The sequence below is a fragment of the Pimephales promelas genome, chromosome 3 (assembly GCF_988280905.1).
Source record: "Pimephales promelas chromosome 3, fPimPro1.hap1.1, whole genome shotgun sequence".
Lineage (NCBI taxonomy): Eukaryota > Metazoa > Chordata > Actinopteri > Cypriniformes > Leuciscidae > Pimephales > Pimephales promelas.
In genome coordinates this window covers 3143328-3161111 of record NC_142771.1, presented here as the reverse complement: position 1 = coordinate 3161111, position 17784 = coordinate 3143328, and the positions used below count along the sequence as shown (strand labels likewise).

General features: G+C 37.1%; 1 protein-coding gene and 1 pseudogene across 1 annotated transcript in view; one reads left to right on the top strand and one right to left on the bottom strand.

Moving 5' to 3' along the window:
* Positions 1-729: 729 nt before the first annotated feature.
* Positions 730-8466, bottom strand: LOC120486155 (uncharacterized; annotated as a pseudogene).
* Positions 8467-11149: 2683 nt separating this feature from the next.
* LOC120486160 (uncharacterized) overlaps positions 11150-17784 on the top strand; it is a 30294-nt gene continuing 23659 nt past the window's right edge. The window contains exons 1-3 of the mRNA XM_089127475.1: positions 11150-11197; positions 12254-12509; positions 16726-17738. Of these exons, the coding sequence (XP_088983601.1) occupies positions 12452-12509; positions 16726-17738 (1071 nt within the window). The 5' untranslated portion in view covers positions 11150-11197; positions 12254-12451. The remainder of the gene's footprint in view (positions 11198-12253; positions 12510-16725; positions 17739-17784) is intronic.

The following is a 17784-nucleotide window of genomic DNA, read 5'->3' as shown; positions in this document are numbered from 1 at the left end:
AAATGCGTCCTGCAAAATCTCCATCATCTGTAAATCACAGATTGCTCAGCCCGTTCTCATCCCAAGGCATCATATACTGACGCTTTTGCCTAAACGTAGACATCCAACACACATGGCACCCTTTAGCGTCAATATGAGACGCAGATATATACATGTTGCAGAAGACGCCTCCTAGTGGTCTAACCCTAACCTCAGAACTAAACCTGCCCATACTCTGTGCGTGTTATATTGACGCTAAAGGGTGCCGTGTGGAAAATCCTGGAATGTTTTCATCAAAAACCTTCATTTCTTTTCGACTGAAGAAAGAATGACATGGACATCTTGGATGACATGGGGGTGAGTAAATTATCATTAAAGTTTTTTTAAAAAGTGAAGTACTCCTTTAAGCTCAGCTTCTCCATGCCCTGGATGATGCAATCATTCTGTTGTAGGCGTTTCAGTCTCTGTAAATCAAGCTTCATAAACCGGATGTCCTTCCTTTGCTGTCTTTTAGCATTCTTGAACATTATATTTTCACATCGCAGACATTATATTTTTTTATGAAATTTATTTGTTTATTAAAGAACGTGAGTAATGGAACTTAGACTAAAATTGAGATTAGAGTATTTTATCAATTCTGGACAGATTATTATCTTGTGGCCTATGGTATTAATATCATAAAATTATGATCGCTGAATATAAGCAAGGAAACAAAATCTACAATTAAAGACAGTAAGTTGCACAAGACACTTGTAAAATCAAGCAAGACTTTATTGAACTACTCTAATACACACAAAGTAATCAAAAGAAAAACACACACATTAATTAAAACAGTGACAGGGAAAAGTGATGATATTAATAGAGGATGAATGGTGTCCCAGATGTCTAGCGTTAGACACGATTACTTTGAACACAATGAGAAAAAAATTTTGAAACCATCATCACTTTCTCAAAACATTAAACACAAAAACAAACCAAGAGTCTTCTGGCAAAATCAAACAATTGCCTAAAAACTTTTTTATCCGTGCTCAAAATCAATCATCAAACAATGATGTCAGATCATACACACATCAGTCAATATCATAAACACTACAGATCATTCATTACATTAGAAACTACATAAAAAAAAACAGAATCCAGAGCATATATTACAGGAAAAAGTATATTGTAACAAAGTAAGCTAATTTTGAAATGATTAGCATCCATTATTTGTATCAACATTCAGTGTAACATTTTCAGTCAGTTTTGGCACCCTGAACTTTTATTATGTACAGTTGGTTTGGTCTCATCAAAAGTGTGAAGTTGTGAACATTAGAGTCGTTGTATGTAAACGATGATATGTAAACGTTGTATGTAAAAGACGGTTGTGTTTGACTTTGGCAAAACTTCATTTAGACCCAGGTTCACCAAGTACCGCCCCAAAGTTCCTAGTTCCTGAGGAAAGTTCCTGCGGTGGAAACGCAGCTTAAGTATGTTTAAAACCATGAGTGGGTTAATTATGGTCTCTGTTTTAGGAGGTTGGATGGGACAAACACGTGCCATCGGGCAGAAAGAACAAGATTGGAAAGAACCAAGAAGCTCAACCAATCAGCATGTTCACCGCACAAGTCCCACCCCGAAAGTTCCTGAACTCTGAAACAGTACTACAGTACCTCGCCAGCAGGGACTTTCAGAGGGGGAAATTTTTACCTGGAACTTCATTTAGACCCTTGTTCCTGCGGTGTAAACACACCGAGTACCCCCCGAAAGTTCCTAGTTCCTGGAGTGGGTTAATTATGGTCTCTGTTGGTTTTAGGAGGAGAGGTCTCTGGGATGTACTGCTAGAGAGAAAGGTGTCTGGGAGGATGCGAGATGTCACTGGTTAAAGTCTGTGGTGATTTTGGGCCATGGATCCATCATCACAAACCTTATTTTCCTGACAAGAATGTGGGGATTATGCATTGGGGTCACCACACCATTTCCTGGCCATTTGCTCTTACGCTTGGGGGACAAACTTGCGTCACTGGTTTAAGATTAGGCAGGTGTGGGTGAAGACGTCTCCTTTAGCCATCTCGGCACCATGGATGCATTTTATGACTTACTAATGAAACTAATAATAATAATAATACTAAAGCGTATTCAGAAAGCTTGTAATGCTAGACATAAAAGTAGACACGTTTGTAATCAGCTATAGTGGACATTGACCGTGAGATGGATGGGACGAACGCGCGCCATCGGGCAGAAAGAACAAGATTGGTAAGAACCAAGAAGCTCAACCAATCAGCATGTTCAGCACACCAGTCCCACCCCGAAAGTTCCAGAACTCTGAAAAAGTACTACCTCGCCAGCAGGGACTTTCTGGGGGGGAATTTTTACCCGGAACTTAATTTAGACCCTGGTTCCTGCGGTGTAAACACACAGAGTGCCGCCCCAAAGTTCCTAGTTCCTGGGGAAAGTTCCTGCGGTGGAAACGCAGCTTAAGTTTGTTGAAACCATGAGTGGGTTAATTATGGTCTCTGTTGGTTTCAGGAGGAGAGGTCTCTGGGATGTACTGCTAGAGAGAAAGATGTCTGGGAGGATGCGAGATATCACTGGTTAAAGTCTGTGGTGATTTTGGGCGGATCCATCATCACAAACCTTATTTTCCTGACAAGAATGTGGGGATTATGCATTGGGGTCACCACACCGTTTCCTGGCCATTTGCTCTTACGTTTGGGGGACAAACTTGCGTCACTGGTTTAAGATTAGGCTTACGTCTCCTTTAGCCATCTCGGCACCATGGATGCATTTTATGACTTACTAATGATTCGGTGGGGGATCTCTCCGAACTGTAGCATACGGTGTTGTGTTCTTTAAATGGGTTTGTTCATGGATAATCCTACATGTGCAAGCTGTGCGGCAAGGTTAAAACGGATGGAAAGCGTACTATTCTGGGGATGAAAATGTGTCATGTACCCACTGTACCTTGTGTAAATGTAGAAATAATCTGAAAGAGTCTGGAAGAGCGGACAGAATGAGGCAACACTGGTAATACAATTCACGGAAACAGGTGGCATAGATTGAGTACAAACAACAGGTGATTGTTCTGGATGAAGATCAATTGAATAAACGTAGCTGGCTAGTAATTGTCTCTTTGAGGATGAAGAAGGTGAGTAGTCTCAAACGTGAGATGAACAGGTAAGGAGCTGGTTAAGTTGACCAGTGTTGAACAACAAGACCAGATGATTGTGAAGTGAGAGGTGACTGCTGATGAACTGGTGACGGTGTGCTGAATTAGTATCCAGGCGAAGCTGATCGAGGTTGTGGAGCTGGTGTTGATGATGGTGTTGCATCTGTGACGTTGTCTCTGTATTCCACTGTGGATCATTTAATGTGTTTTTCAGTCATGACGACTGACTGAATCTCGCCGCAGTGTGAACACTTTTAAGGTTTTTCTCCAGTGTGGATCTTCTCATGTTTTTTCAGATATGATGAATCACTGAATCTCTTGTCGCAGTGTGAACACTTGTAAGGTTTTTCTCCAGTGTGAATTCTCTGGTGCTGTTTTAAACGGTTGCTTGAAATAAAAGTCTTCTCACACTCAAAGCACATGAACTCTTTCACACCAGTGTGCATTTTCTCATGTCTTTGTAAACTTTGCAGAAATGAAAAAGTCTTTCCACACACAGAACATGAATACGGCTTCTCCTTCGTATGAACTGTCAGGTGTTTTTTCAGGTTTGATGACAGCAGAAATGTTTTGTCGCACTGATCACATGAGAACGGCTTCTCTCCGGTGTGGATCTTCATGTGAGCATTAAGATTTTGTCTGTGAGCGAATCTCTTTTCACACCGATTACACATATACTGCTTCTCTCCAGTATGAACTCTCATGTGAAGCTCAAGCCATGGTTTTTGTGCGAAACTCTTCCCACATTGATCACATGTGAACGGCTTCTCTCCAGTGTGAATTCTCATGTGAACCTCAAGATTTTGTTTGTTTGAGAATCTCTTCTCACACTGATCACAAGTGAAAGCCTTTTCTCCAGTGTGGATTCTCATGTGACTCTTAAGGTATCGTGAATCCCTGAAACTCTTTCCACATTTATCGCATGTGAACGGCTTCTCTCCGGTGTGGATCATCATGTGACTCTTAAGGTTTGATGATTCTGTGAAACTCGTCCCACATTTATCACATTCGTACGGCTTCTCTCCAGTGTGGACTTTCATGTGTCTTTTAAGTTTATTGGAATTCATGAAGCTCTTCTCGCACTGATCACATGCGAACGGTCTCACTCCGGTGTGAACCCTCAGGTGAAGATCAAGACTGTATTTGGTTGAGAATCTCTTGTCACACTGATGACACATGAACGGCTTTTCTCCCGTGTGGACTCTCATGTGACTCTTAAGGTGTGATAAATTCGTGAACGTCTTCTCACATGTATCGCAAGTGTACGGCTTCTCTCCAGTGTGGATCCTCATGTGAATCTTAAGGTGTATTTTTTGTGTGAAACACTTCTCGCACTGATCGCAGGTGAACGGCTTCACTTCAGAGTGAACTCTCATGTGAACATCAAGACTTCGTTTGTATGGAAAACTCTTCCCGCACTGATCACATGAGAACGGCTCCTCTCCGGTGTGGATCCTCATGTGTTCCTGAAGATGTAATTTTAGTGCGAAGCTTGTCCCACATTGATCACATTCATGCGGCTTCTCTCCGGTGTGGATCATCATGTGTTTCTTAAGATTTGATTTTTGTGTGAAGCTCTTTCCACATTGATCACAAGAGAACGGCTTCTCTCCGGTATGAACACTCATGTGTTCATTGAGATGCTTGGTTCTGATACTCTTTCCACACAGATTGCAGGTTGTAGATTTCTTGGCTCTTCTTTTTTAAAAAAATGTCTGTTTAGTCTTTGAGCGACTCAAAGGTTTTTCTCCAGGTTTGACATGATGTTCCTCCTCCTCTTCACTCAGTTCTTCACTCTCTCCGTTCTCTTCCATCAGCTCTGACACGAAAGGAAAAAAAAAAAGATTAGTTTCATTTTCAGTAAATCAAATTAGTTGTGAAATAGAAGTGAAAGGACATAAAAGTGAGCTCTGATGTAACTATGGTTGGGTATCGTTTCAAATTTGAATGATTCCGATTCCTTGTTTCGATTCCGATTCTTTTAAGTCAACAAATCTTAGGATATTTTAAACGAGCTAACTCAACAACGCTCTTTCTGAAGGAAATAGTCTGACCTTCTTTCTTTTTATGAAGTTTACTATGAATTTCTCACGGGGCTGTTTTCAAGTAAAATATAAATATCAAATCTATGGACTTTAATTTAAATATGATAAATTATGAATATATTTTCACAAGGGTACACTTTCTTCAGCTTTATTTTTGAAAACCTCATGAAAACACACTTACACTTGAGTGTATGATGCTGTAGGTAGTTGAAGATGTTACCTGCTAACCTGCTGCAGAATGGCAAATAAACTATAGGAAACAACTTCTAAAACCTTCGTGATCTGGCGAGGAGACAGCAACCAGCCAAATAACCTGATTTCTGAACAGTCTCGAGAGCACTTTTGGAACATATCCATGTCTCGGTTTGATGCTGCGTTCACACCAGACACGAATAGAGCGTCTGACGCGAGTGATTTCAATGTTAAGTCAATGCAAACTAATTGCGTAAATTTTGTTTCAAACTTTGTTTTTTTACACGTGTCAATTTCGCTCTTAACGCGCGAATGGATTCAAAATTTTCCCACTGTATAACTAGATGCGGTAGGTGCGAATTTGACGTGCTATTCGCATCTGATGTGAACGCACCATTAGGACGACTCAAGTTGCTTCGCTCGGTTATGCCAACGCTTTTGGTGGACGCTTCTTAATTGGTATTCAGTGGTTTCTTTTTCCGGTCGACGGACTGTGAATCGAAACTAGGACTCGAAATTTAAACTTTTGAACGATTACGGGAAAATCGTCATAACATATCGCTGGCGTTATATGAATATGCTAAGATTTATCTGAAAACCAATGCTTGTAATTTGTTTATTAAATTCAATCCCTATTCATAGATCGCATTAAACTTTAGTTTGTGTTTATGCTCACACAAAAATCGCTGCAAAAGATGCTTTCCAACAGGTTTTATCGCAGTTTTTGTACCAAGTCGGACATGTTAATATGAATATTAATAGTTTTGTGCAAATAAAACTATTTCCAAAAAATATAAATTAACTAAAATTGATATTTGGCCAGTGGAAAAGATTGAGAAAAACGTACACTATTTGATTTATTTATTCAAAAAACAAGGCTAGGCTATGCAATTATTTTTATTAATGACATCCGTATTTCATATTTTTGTAATGTCTTGTTCCATTAAACATGTTATGATGTGGATGAATAATCCATATGGAAATGATAAGCAGATGAGGATATTTATAGTAAAACTAGGTGTTGTAAGCTCCATATAGTTATTTTGTGGAGACGGATGTGCACGCAATCTTACACTGACTGTGATTTATAAAGTGAAAATCTGCGCAGATTCTGTCGTACACACGCTTTTAGTCTGATTTTTTTTTTTTTACGTACAACATTTTTGTCTTTCGGGCGCATTTTTGTCTTGCCTGCAACCACATGGAGCACCTTGCACAACTCAAGCACTGAAGAAATATGGCATACTTCCTCTTTTAAACAGGAAACCATAGGAAAACTAAGGAAAACTCAAAAATAAGTATAAAAAAAAAAGTCCTTGTTTAAACCGAAGTGTAAAGTACAGCAAGGATATTACGCAGAACTTAATGAGACCATAGATCATAGACAAATTATTTTATCACATATAGAAACGACTAGCATAACAATAAGAATAATAAAAAATATTATTTATTTTATTTTTAAATAATTCCATTTATTTATTTATTTATTAGCAGAACCGATAATATCGGAGCTTATCGAAACTGCAGTATTTAATAATTTAGCCCCAGGTCACGTTTAATACTACTACTTCTACTACTAATAATAATAATAATAATAATAATTTTTTATTTAGTTGTCTTTCGTGGCACTCAAGGATACCTTACAAAATCCATAAAGCAAAGACATGAAACCAGTACAGCATCAAACATTAAATCACATAAAGCCTGCTCATACAGATACACGTTTTAAGATGAGATTTAAAGACCGAAAGACTAGAACTGTTGCAAATTTGTACAGGAAGTGACTTCCATTATATCCAAAAGCTCGTAATACCATTTTCGGTACCCATCAGCCATCACTATACTTAAGACAAAAATCTTACTGTGAGCGGCTTTATGCAAATGGGTTTACAAACTTTACTTAAAAGGTTAGTTCACAAAAAAAAAAAAAATAATTCTGTGAATTTAATTTTATTTTGGAATGTATGTTTTATTATTTGATTGTAGTTTTTATTTGTGTATATTTATTTATTTAATACCAGTTACATTATTATAATCTTAAAGGAAGCACAACAAGACTCAAATAAGATCCTGTAATTCTTACCTTTTAGTTCATATCTTCATAATTTCAATATATGCAGGATAGATTGAGTGATCCGCATATATTTGTAATCAATGTACTTATAGTGCACTTTTTAGAAATATGTTAAAAGTATGCTTGTTTTTCAATATACTTAAGTACAATTATTTTAAAGTGTGTTAAAAGTTTTATTGTGAAAATAGGTAAAAAGCATGATGCTAATATACTTTTAATATATTCAAAGATAGTACAGTTTTTGTTAGTATATGTGCAATGTACTATCGAAAAAGGGAATATATTCAAATACAATAAAGTATACTTTTTTTTCACTAGGGCCAGCTCTCAGATTTAATCACAAATATCTACATTTGGGGTCCGACGATGAACAAAAGTCTTACAGGGTTGGAACAACAACACAAGCCTGAGTAATTATTGACAGATTTTTTATTTTTGGGTGAACTAGCCCTTTAAAAGTTATCCTTACAACCCTGTCAGCCATTTTGGAAAGATGATATAGGACTACTTGTTCATGGTGTTTTCAGTTATTGTTAAAAAATAACAAATCACATAGCTGTAGCCTAAACTATATTGAGAAATGTCCAAAATTTTGGTAATAGTTGCAAAAATATTGAGAAGCAGATATATAAAAAGCAAACTTATATATTTCAGCATCACGAATGAATGACGAATAAACACCAACCTCTTTGTTCTTCAGGATCTTCAGTGTGTTTCATTCTGCAGGGTTCTGGATCACTCATGTTCTCACTGTCCTCTTTAATAAACTCAGTCTTTGCAGATTTCAGCTCTTCCTGATGCTCGTCTTCACTTGTAGCCGTTGGGAATATTCCAGCATGTGCGGAAGAGATCAAAAAATCAAAGAGAGACAAAATCAAAAATATATAAGTTTGCTTTCATTCTTCTGGAGAGCAATAATTTAATGTCAATTCTTGCAGTAAAAAAAAAAACAAAAACAGTTGAACATGTTGTGGCAAATTCAAAGTTCTCTAATAAATCTCTGAGTCGAAGTTTCAGGTCTCAGGAGAATAAACTTCATTAGACAAGCAACAAAGTGAGCAGCAGCTGTTACAATGGCCAGCCTTCAGCCTTATCTTATCGCCAGGGAGCCAATGGGAGTACACTTATCTTTGGGTGTTCAGAGTAATCTGGGTAGTTTCCCATGTGTTTCCCAAACCCTGTGACCTAGTTTCTGCTTATACAGGCTTTTGCATGAGACAAAAGAAATCACTAAAAAAAAAAAAAAAAAACCTCTGTCTGTTGACACCAACGAAATTAGCTTTAAGTGGAAACGTAGATCATTCGACACCAGCATAATACAGTGATGTGAATAAGTTTGGACACCCATGCTAAAGTTGCCTAAAAAGAGGAATAAAAAAATCATCTTTTGGATGTTGATCTTGATTTGTCTAAACCCACGTGATGGGTAGGTTTAGGGGCGGGTTCAGGGGTTGGTCATTCGTACGAATTCATACGAATTGGCCAATTCGTAAAGTATGTACGATTTAGCAAAATCGTACTAATTCGTACGAGTGAGGTCATACGAATTGTTACGAATTAGCCACTTTTTAATCATTCGTCGAATTCGTGCGATTTGGTCGTGAGATCGGGTTGGTTTACAGTTATTGAACTGAATGAACACTGAAGTGACTTGAGCTGAATATCGGGTGATTTTGAATTTGTTACAATTGTGAAGCTGCTGTAAAACATTTTATATTGTATATAATAATAAAAGCCAAAATCCCTGCTCCAGTGTGTGCAGAAACTACAGGGAACGTATGATCTATGTAATTGCAAACAAAGGTTTCTGTACCAAATATATCAAGATCTGCTTTTCTAATGTATGAAATATTTCTGTCATGCAATAAAATGCAAATTAATTACTTAAAAATCATATAATGTGATTTTCGGGATTTTTGTTGTTTAACCCTAACCCTATGCTAAAAATGACAGACTTCTACATAAGTGGGGAAACCTGCAAAATTGGCAGTGAATCAAATAGGCTACTTTTTCTCCCTTTTTGAATAGTAGGGAAGTGGACCTGGACCTAGGATCAGCACAGTCAGACTTGGGTCTCTCAAACTTGTAATAAATTATAGTCTGCTCCAATCCAACTTCCACCCATAGATATATTGAAATGTTCCTTCACTTATAAGAGCTTATTTATCATCGAATCAATTCCTTAAAATCTTAAAAGTATCACAGAGTCACGTTTATCACCTATAGTGTGGGAGTGACAGCGGGTATTCGAGAACCATCTTGATTAGGGGGCTTCAAAGAGATGTTATCACCTTAAACATTTGGCCATTGTTATTGGAAAGAAGATTAGAGATGTGGGCACAGAGGGAGCACTTTTGTTGTTATCCTCAATTTACATTTCAGACAGAGCTTCAGCAATACTAAAATAAATAAAAGTTTTTTTTAATTTAGAATGTCATAGTGTGCTAATTTATCTAAATATTTTTATTATACGTTTAAGATAACTGTATTCGCTTTGTTACTATTTTCACAAGTCTTAGTAAATAAATCCGAAATGATAACACGTGTAAAAGAGCTTCAAAACCTGATATCATGCTTTCATTACAGTAATACACATTTCAGTCCACATAATCATTGTTTCAAACATAAATATATGGACGCATGTTTTCTCAGTCCTCCTGTTACTGAAAATCATGTGTCATTTAAAAAGCAAGTTTAGAAGCATGTCAATTAATTCTTTTGTTTTCCCCACAAGAAAGTGTTTATGTGTGTATATGTTAAAAAAATAAAAAATAAATAAAATAAAATCACTATTAAAGCAAGGGGTATTTTGATAAAAAAAAAAAAAAAAAACACAAAGGCATTTTTACATGTTAAAGATGACCGAAGCCTCAAGCTTATTTATTTTTTAAGAATTGAGTCATTAAATAATTGTATAAATTATGGGCCAAACAAAACTGATAAAAATAGTGGTTTAATTTTATTTTTTAGAAAAAAAAAAAAATAGTAACAGGACTGAAAGTAACAGGATTGAGTTTCAAAAGTTATTGTTTTTTAGCATTGGGACTAAAATGTGTATTTTATCTAAAATATTAGATCAAATGTTTTTTCTTTTTTCATTTTTAAAGCAGTTTGGATATAAAGTCACACAACAATGCAAGAAAAATCTGATTTCTGAATGATTTTAATCACAATATTTCATGGTAAAATGCTATTTTTTTGTGTTCTGTGTGGTTTTTATCAATGTTTTTAATTATACGTTTTAATTATAAGTTAATTTGCATGCAATTTCATATTTTTGGCTATTTATGCTTTTATAATGGCTTATTGATCTTTAAAACTGACACCAATAATAAGAGACAGGGTTGTGTCGTTTTATAAATATTTTATTTTATTATACATACATTCTTTAAACTTAATGTAGGCCTAGATTTATAATAAAATAAAATATTCTGTTAAACATCAGTTATAATGTTTCATATTTTTAAACAAAAAGGTTGTGTATATTGTGTTGTTAATAAAGCTAGGTAAGCACGTTTGTGTAGCCAAGTTGTTTTTTTTTATGAAAAGAGGGAGAATAGTGCTTTATATCTTATTTAGTGTAGAAAATCAGAGAGTGACTGACGCGATCAATCTCTGCTGTTCCGTTGCACAAGTGTACAAAATTTGTTAAAAAAAAAATATGGTTTTGAATCAGTATTGAATTGGGACAACATTCGTCGCGCCGCTGTGACGCAATCACACTTTAACTGGAAGAGTTTCAGCGTTGAGTCTTCTGAGGTGAGGAGAGCAGTTCTCGGTATTTCTCATATTTACACACCCATCACACACACTCATACAGTTTGATTAAGCGACAGACTCATTTCTGTATTGTTTTCATCGATCACAGCGATACTTTTGCGTCTTTTCTGGCGTCTTCCTCCTGAAATACACATTTAGTGCAGCAGCAGCAGCGAGCCTGAGGAGAATATGTGGAGTTCATTCAGACCAGAGCGAGTGTGTGTTCGTTTGAGTGAGGTAAATTTCGAGATATGTGAGGGGAAACGATCTTATGTGTCGCTGCTGCTGTTTTATTTACTATTTTCACAACTTTAGCAACGGAAAAGATCCTGATTTAAAAACTTTGTAAATAATACATTGAGCCAATAGGGAGCCACGCGAGGCATAGATAACCATCGATACAGTTTGATATAGCAAACAATATTATTTTGTGGTAGCTAAGTTACTCTTTGTTTTAATTAAGGTGTTGTGATCATTTCTGCACAACTGCAACACGTTATCTATTGCAATGATGCAGTTATTAATTTTTTAACTATATTTATATGTGTAATATTGTAACAAATAATAGTACTGTCTTCTAATACAGCTGTTTTTCCAATAATATTTCAATAGTGTCATAGACACTAGTCATATGAGTCATTTCATTTGTCATATTGACTCAAATTAATGTTTCTAAAAGTAAACACTCAGAATAAAGTGAGATGATCTGCTGATGATCCTGAATGGCTTGTTGAATGATTGTTGATAGTCTGAGGATCGTCAATATTAACAGATCTGCTGAAAACACTCTTTATTTCATGACAATAGTTCCTGTTTTCACCTCATTTAGTATGCTGATGTTCACATCTTCTGACACTTAAAGCTCATTTCATTGGCGTCGGCAGACTGAGGGGATTTGTTGGTGACAAATCTGTAGATTTAGGCTACTTATGTTTTTGCTTACTGTTTTTCTTACCATTGTCTAGGCTATACATTGATTATTTTACACTTTATATTCCGTTGTCCATGAGCATAAAAACAAACTCAGTAACTAATGTATATTTTTGATTTTGCTAGATCAGCTCCTCACACACTGTAATTCATCATCATTGCAGCTCCTCCCATTATAATTCATCATCAGAGAAGCTCCTCCCACTGTAATTATCCAATAAATGCTGAAATATTCCCCTCAGCTACAAGTATAGACGAGCATGAAAGCATCAGGAAGAGCTGAAATCTGTAAAGACTGAGTTTATTAAAGAGGACAGTGAGAACATGAGTGATCCAGAACCCTGCAGAATGAAACACACTGAAGATCCTGAAGAACAAAGAGGTTGGTGTTTAGTCTTCATTCATACATGATGCTGGAGAACATTCATGTTAGAAACATTTAAGAACTTCATCAACTAGCCTATGAAATGGTACAGTTTAATTTTTGGTTTTCAAAAAAACCCAAAAGTGGGTTTAGTGGGTAATGACCCCTAGAATTCATATAGCATATTATTATCACTTATTAGGTCTATATTAATTTAAAGATGAGCAAAGTATGCCTAATCAATGACTGTACCACATATTCTAGATATGAAGGCTATCATGATCATTTTGCCAACAATGAACCATGGATTTATTTAGTTTATAATTTTTTTTAGTTTAATTAATCACACGATCAGCATGGCTATGTTTTCTCCTAAATAAAAGCTCAAGAGTTTATTTTAAGTGTAGAAATAGGACAAAAGTATTTTAATTTTTCTATATTATAGTGTAATGTTGATTAAAATATACTTTTGAAATATTAATTTTCATTTATATAGTAGCCTATATTGGCTATATGGATTGTACGTCATAGGAATACATTTTATATAAATCATTATTACATTATTATAATAATTGTTTGGCTTCCTAAAACACCATTGATAATGTAATGTAGTAGACTTAGACTCTCATAACTAAAAAGATGTTTGAGCCCTTTATTGTCCTAGACTGATGAAAAAAAATTCTTGCGGGGTAGCAGTCAGTAAAACATAAGATTATCTTTTAAAATCGATTAAAATCGGGGAACAGTTTTTCCTGTGAGTGAGACTGGAAAACCCGTAGTGGACGAAATCAGAGTGATAACAGAACGCTTAGAGTGCAGAGGAATGTGCTTGGACTCCAGTCCTGGTTTTGCATCCGCGCCGTTAGAAGCTCAAGCTTGCAGGCAAGATCGCTCTAGATTAGAGGATATTTTAACTAATTTGCGGTAAAACTACTCGACCACGAGTGGAGTGGCTTAACTGGTGAGGTCTTCATTCATAGTCTGTCTGAGATATATTAGAAGATGTGTCTGTCATCGATTTGCACTGAACTGATTCTCAAAAATACGGAACAAAGTGTTCCGTGTCAGTTCAATACGGAACAAGACTTTTATGTGACAAATACGGAACGATTCCGTATTATACGGAACGGTTGGCAACCCTAGTCAGAACACAATCACACAGCAGGATTGTGTATCACCGACAGGTCCAGATCAGTGATGGGAGTAACGGCGTTACTTTTTTCAGTAACGAGTAATCGAATTGATTTTAATAACGCCGTTACCGCTACTGCCAAAAAATGCGGCGTGTTACTATAACTGATGAAGTTGTGTTTTTTTTTCAGACCAACTAGATCTCTGAGCGAGAGGCAAATACTTTTTTTTACTGTTCTTCCTTGGTTAGTGGGCAGAGCACGAGACAAGCGCTTAAATGCTGACGATTGGCTGAGGTAGAGTTGGGTGGGTGTTCGAAAGCACGCATAGTAGTGATGGGAATTCGGCTCTTTTGACTCAGCTCACTGAAAAGAGACGGCTCTTTTGGCTCACAAACGGCTCTTTAAATGACTTTGACTATAATATTTAAATTTTTATTACATAATTATTTAATTTCTATAGGATAAATTTGTAAAAAAAAAAAAAAAATAGAGTTGGCTCTTCAGATATGCGAGCCAGGCTCTTAGAGTCGGCTCATTCGCGAACGAGTCGATCCATCGTCACTAACGCTCATTCGCAAACGACCCATCATCACTAACGGCTACGATCATTCGCGAACGAGTCGATCCATCATCACTAACGCTCATTCGCGAACGACCCGTCATCACTAACGACTAACGATCATAAATTGCTGACGACCCCATCATAACGCATAGTCGGACAGGACAGGACACACAAGGAACAACACAAGCCAGTCAGTCAACGAGAGACAGGTATGTCGATGAGCCCAGGTAACCCAAAAGTAGCCTTCTCTAATGGTATATTGCTTAACAAGCTTAATTTAATTTTGCCCAGTTGTGGCCTGTTGAGGGGCAATAAATATCAAAAGTTCCAAAACATCTATTGTGTTATTTGCGTTGATCCACTATAAACATAATATCTACATACATGGCATTTGATATGTGGCTAGCCTCACTTTGTCCCACTGCACCATTTTTGTGTACGTTTCATGTTTCTGTTAAAAATAAAATAAATAAAAAATAAAATAAAAATGCCTTCTATATTTCTGTTTTGCTTTTCACTCCACTGTAATACTCGCTGCCATTGTTGGTTTGATTGGTTTGTTTAATACCATCAGGTCCAAGGCCAATCAGAGTCAGATGAGGGCAGGTCTATTTGCGCGTGACAGGATGTTAGCATCTTTGTTTCCATAGTTACGAGTCTAGAGAACATGCAACGTAAAGGGGAAATGAAACGTCTATGTTTTGGCACTGTTAGTAGCTACATATATTAGAAAAAAATCACTTTGCCTAAAATGTCATTTTTAAAAAGTAGTTAAAACCACAGATATGACAAAACCATTTTCATAATTTCTAGCTAGCTCTGTAGCTAGCGTATCGCCATATTGCAGTGACGTCACAGCCTACGTAGCAGGGTTGGTTGGTTCCGTTGGTAAATGTCCAGAGAGTGAAGTGACCCTGGACTGGACTGAATATGCACTTGACTTGAAATGGAGGAAGACAAAATATTAATTTGTGTTTCTCTATAGATTGGATATTTATATCCGCTGCAAAGGTTATAGTGACCCAGATAGCAAACTGACATTGAATCAACGTGGAAACATGACATCGAAACAACGTTGATCTGACATTGTTTTGCTCATCGAATTAACGTTGAACCAACGTCAGACGCGTCATTCTTTCAAAACTAAAGGAAAATCAACTTGAAATCAACGCGTTGTTTCAACGTTATGAAAGCAAACCAATTTTCGATTTTCATTTAGCTTTGAAGAATGCCGCGTCCGACGTCGGTTCATCGTTAATTTGATGAGCAAAACAATGCCAACGTTGTTTCGATGTCATGAGAGACGTCGTTTCCACGTTGATTCAATGTCAGTTTGCTGTCTGGGTACGGCCCGTTCAAATGAACGTTAAACGAGTCATTTGCTCAGCCGTGTAAGTGATTCTTTAAAGATTCCCTAGAAATCAATGAATAATTCCTTTTCAGCTAAATTGGCCTTCTGGCCCCCTTAAATACATATTATTGTATATTATTAATGTTGATACGCTACAATGTTAATAGTGCCAAACGACAATATTATGTTTTCTATGACTTCCTCTCAAAAAACTCAAGGGGCTTGTTCACTAGATTCGTGTGCTTAGTTTCAATGTGATGCCGAAGTTTGCATGGTCTCATGCAGGAACTCCTTGCAGACAGGTGCCGTCTCAGACGCGACCAGGTGAATCCTAACTTTAAATTCTCAGGATCATATTTCCAAATTTTTTTCGCTGGGTCCTGTCTCCTCCCTCAGTGGCGCAAAAAGTGGGTATGCGCTATATGCGGCGCATAGGGGCGCAGCACAATGGGGGGGCGCAAAAGCGATGGTAAAAAAAATAAAAAAAAATATATATATATATATATATATATTGTATTTCTATATGTAGCTGCTATTGTGCGTTTCTAAATCTGCAATCTGCAAATTACTGCATTCCTTCAATGTTATATAAAATTTTAGAGGACTAACAGCCAGCCTAGAGTAGGCGCCCTCATGGAGAAGGGGGGCGGGTAATATCGCGAGCGGGCGGGGGCGCCGTGAGCGCTGAGCGAGCAGGTACGAGTAGTGAGTTGTCGTCGAAAAAGATGGATAAAACAAAATGCTGTGGGGCTAAAAATAGAAAAAGAAAGAGAGAAAAGGAGATGGCATGTCAATTGAGGCGACAGCAGCTAAATTTCAGCCGATACATCTCATCCTTTTTTTTATTTATTTGTCTTAACGGCCCACAAAACTCATACATCGGCGGCTAAAATTGTTGCTGCATACCCCTCTGAAACTGGGTAGTTGCTATGCATTTTTTAAATCTAATAAACGCACAATTACCAATATCGTGTCGCACCTCACCTATTGAAAACCGCTGCAATGGATTATATTTTAATCGTAAGAATCTGCTGTAAATAATGCCTATTTTCTACGATCTGTGTATGTTTCATGAAAGTATGAGCAATAAATAGCATGTGAAATCAACCTTTACGTCCTTTCACTTTATATTTCTCTCTTTAGATTATTTTGATATGCTGAAAATTAAAACATTTTCTTTCATTTCAGACCTGATGAAAGTGAAGGAAGAGAGTGAAGAACTGAGTGAAATGGAGGAGAAACATCATGTCCAACCTGCAGAAAAACCTTTGAGTCGCTCAAAGACTAAAAATAAAGTTTTAAAGAGAAGAAGAGCCAAGAAATCTACAACCTGCACTCAGTGTGGAAAGAGTTCCTTAAACACACGTAATCTTGAGCGTCACATGAGAGTTCATACTGGAGAGAAGCCGTTCACATGTGATCAGTGCGGGAAAAGTTTCCCAAGGAAAGATAGTCTAGAAATTCACATGATGATCCACACTAGAGACAAAGGTAGTCTTGAGCAGCACATGAGAGTTCATACTGGAGAGAGGCCTCACACATGTGATCAGTGCGGGAAGAGTTTCACAACACAACCTCATCTTAGCCGACACATGATGATCCACACTGGAGAAAAGCCTCACACATGTTATCAGTGTGGGAAGAGTTTCGCACAATTAGTACACCTTGATGTTCATATGAGGATTCACACTGGAGAGAAATCATTCGCATGTGATCAGTGTGGAAAAGCATTTCGTAGGGCATCAAACCTGAAGGCACACCTGATGGTTCATACGGAGGAGAAGCCGCATTCATGTTCTGAATGTGGAAAGAGATTTTCACTGCGGCATAGTTTACAACTACATCAAAGAATTCATACTGGTGTAGGAGTTTATATGTGCTTTGAGTGTGAGAAGATTTTTACTACAGAACAATGTTTAAAACTGCACCAGATAATTCACACTGGAGAAAAACCTTACAAGTGTTCACACTGTGACAAGAGATTCAGTCAGTCATCAACTCTGAAAACACATGAGACGATCCACACTGGAGAAAAACCTTACAAGTGTTCACACTGCGACAAGAGATTCAATCGGCCATCATATCTGAAAACACATGAGAGGATCCACAGCAGAGAGAAGCTGCACACGTGTGATCAGTGTGGAATGAGTTTTGCTTTAAAAAGTCCCCTGAAGCTGCACATGAAGATGATCCATGCCAAGGTTTGTTCAGTTATCATCTTTGTTCACTCATGTGAAAAACAATCAC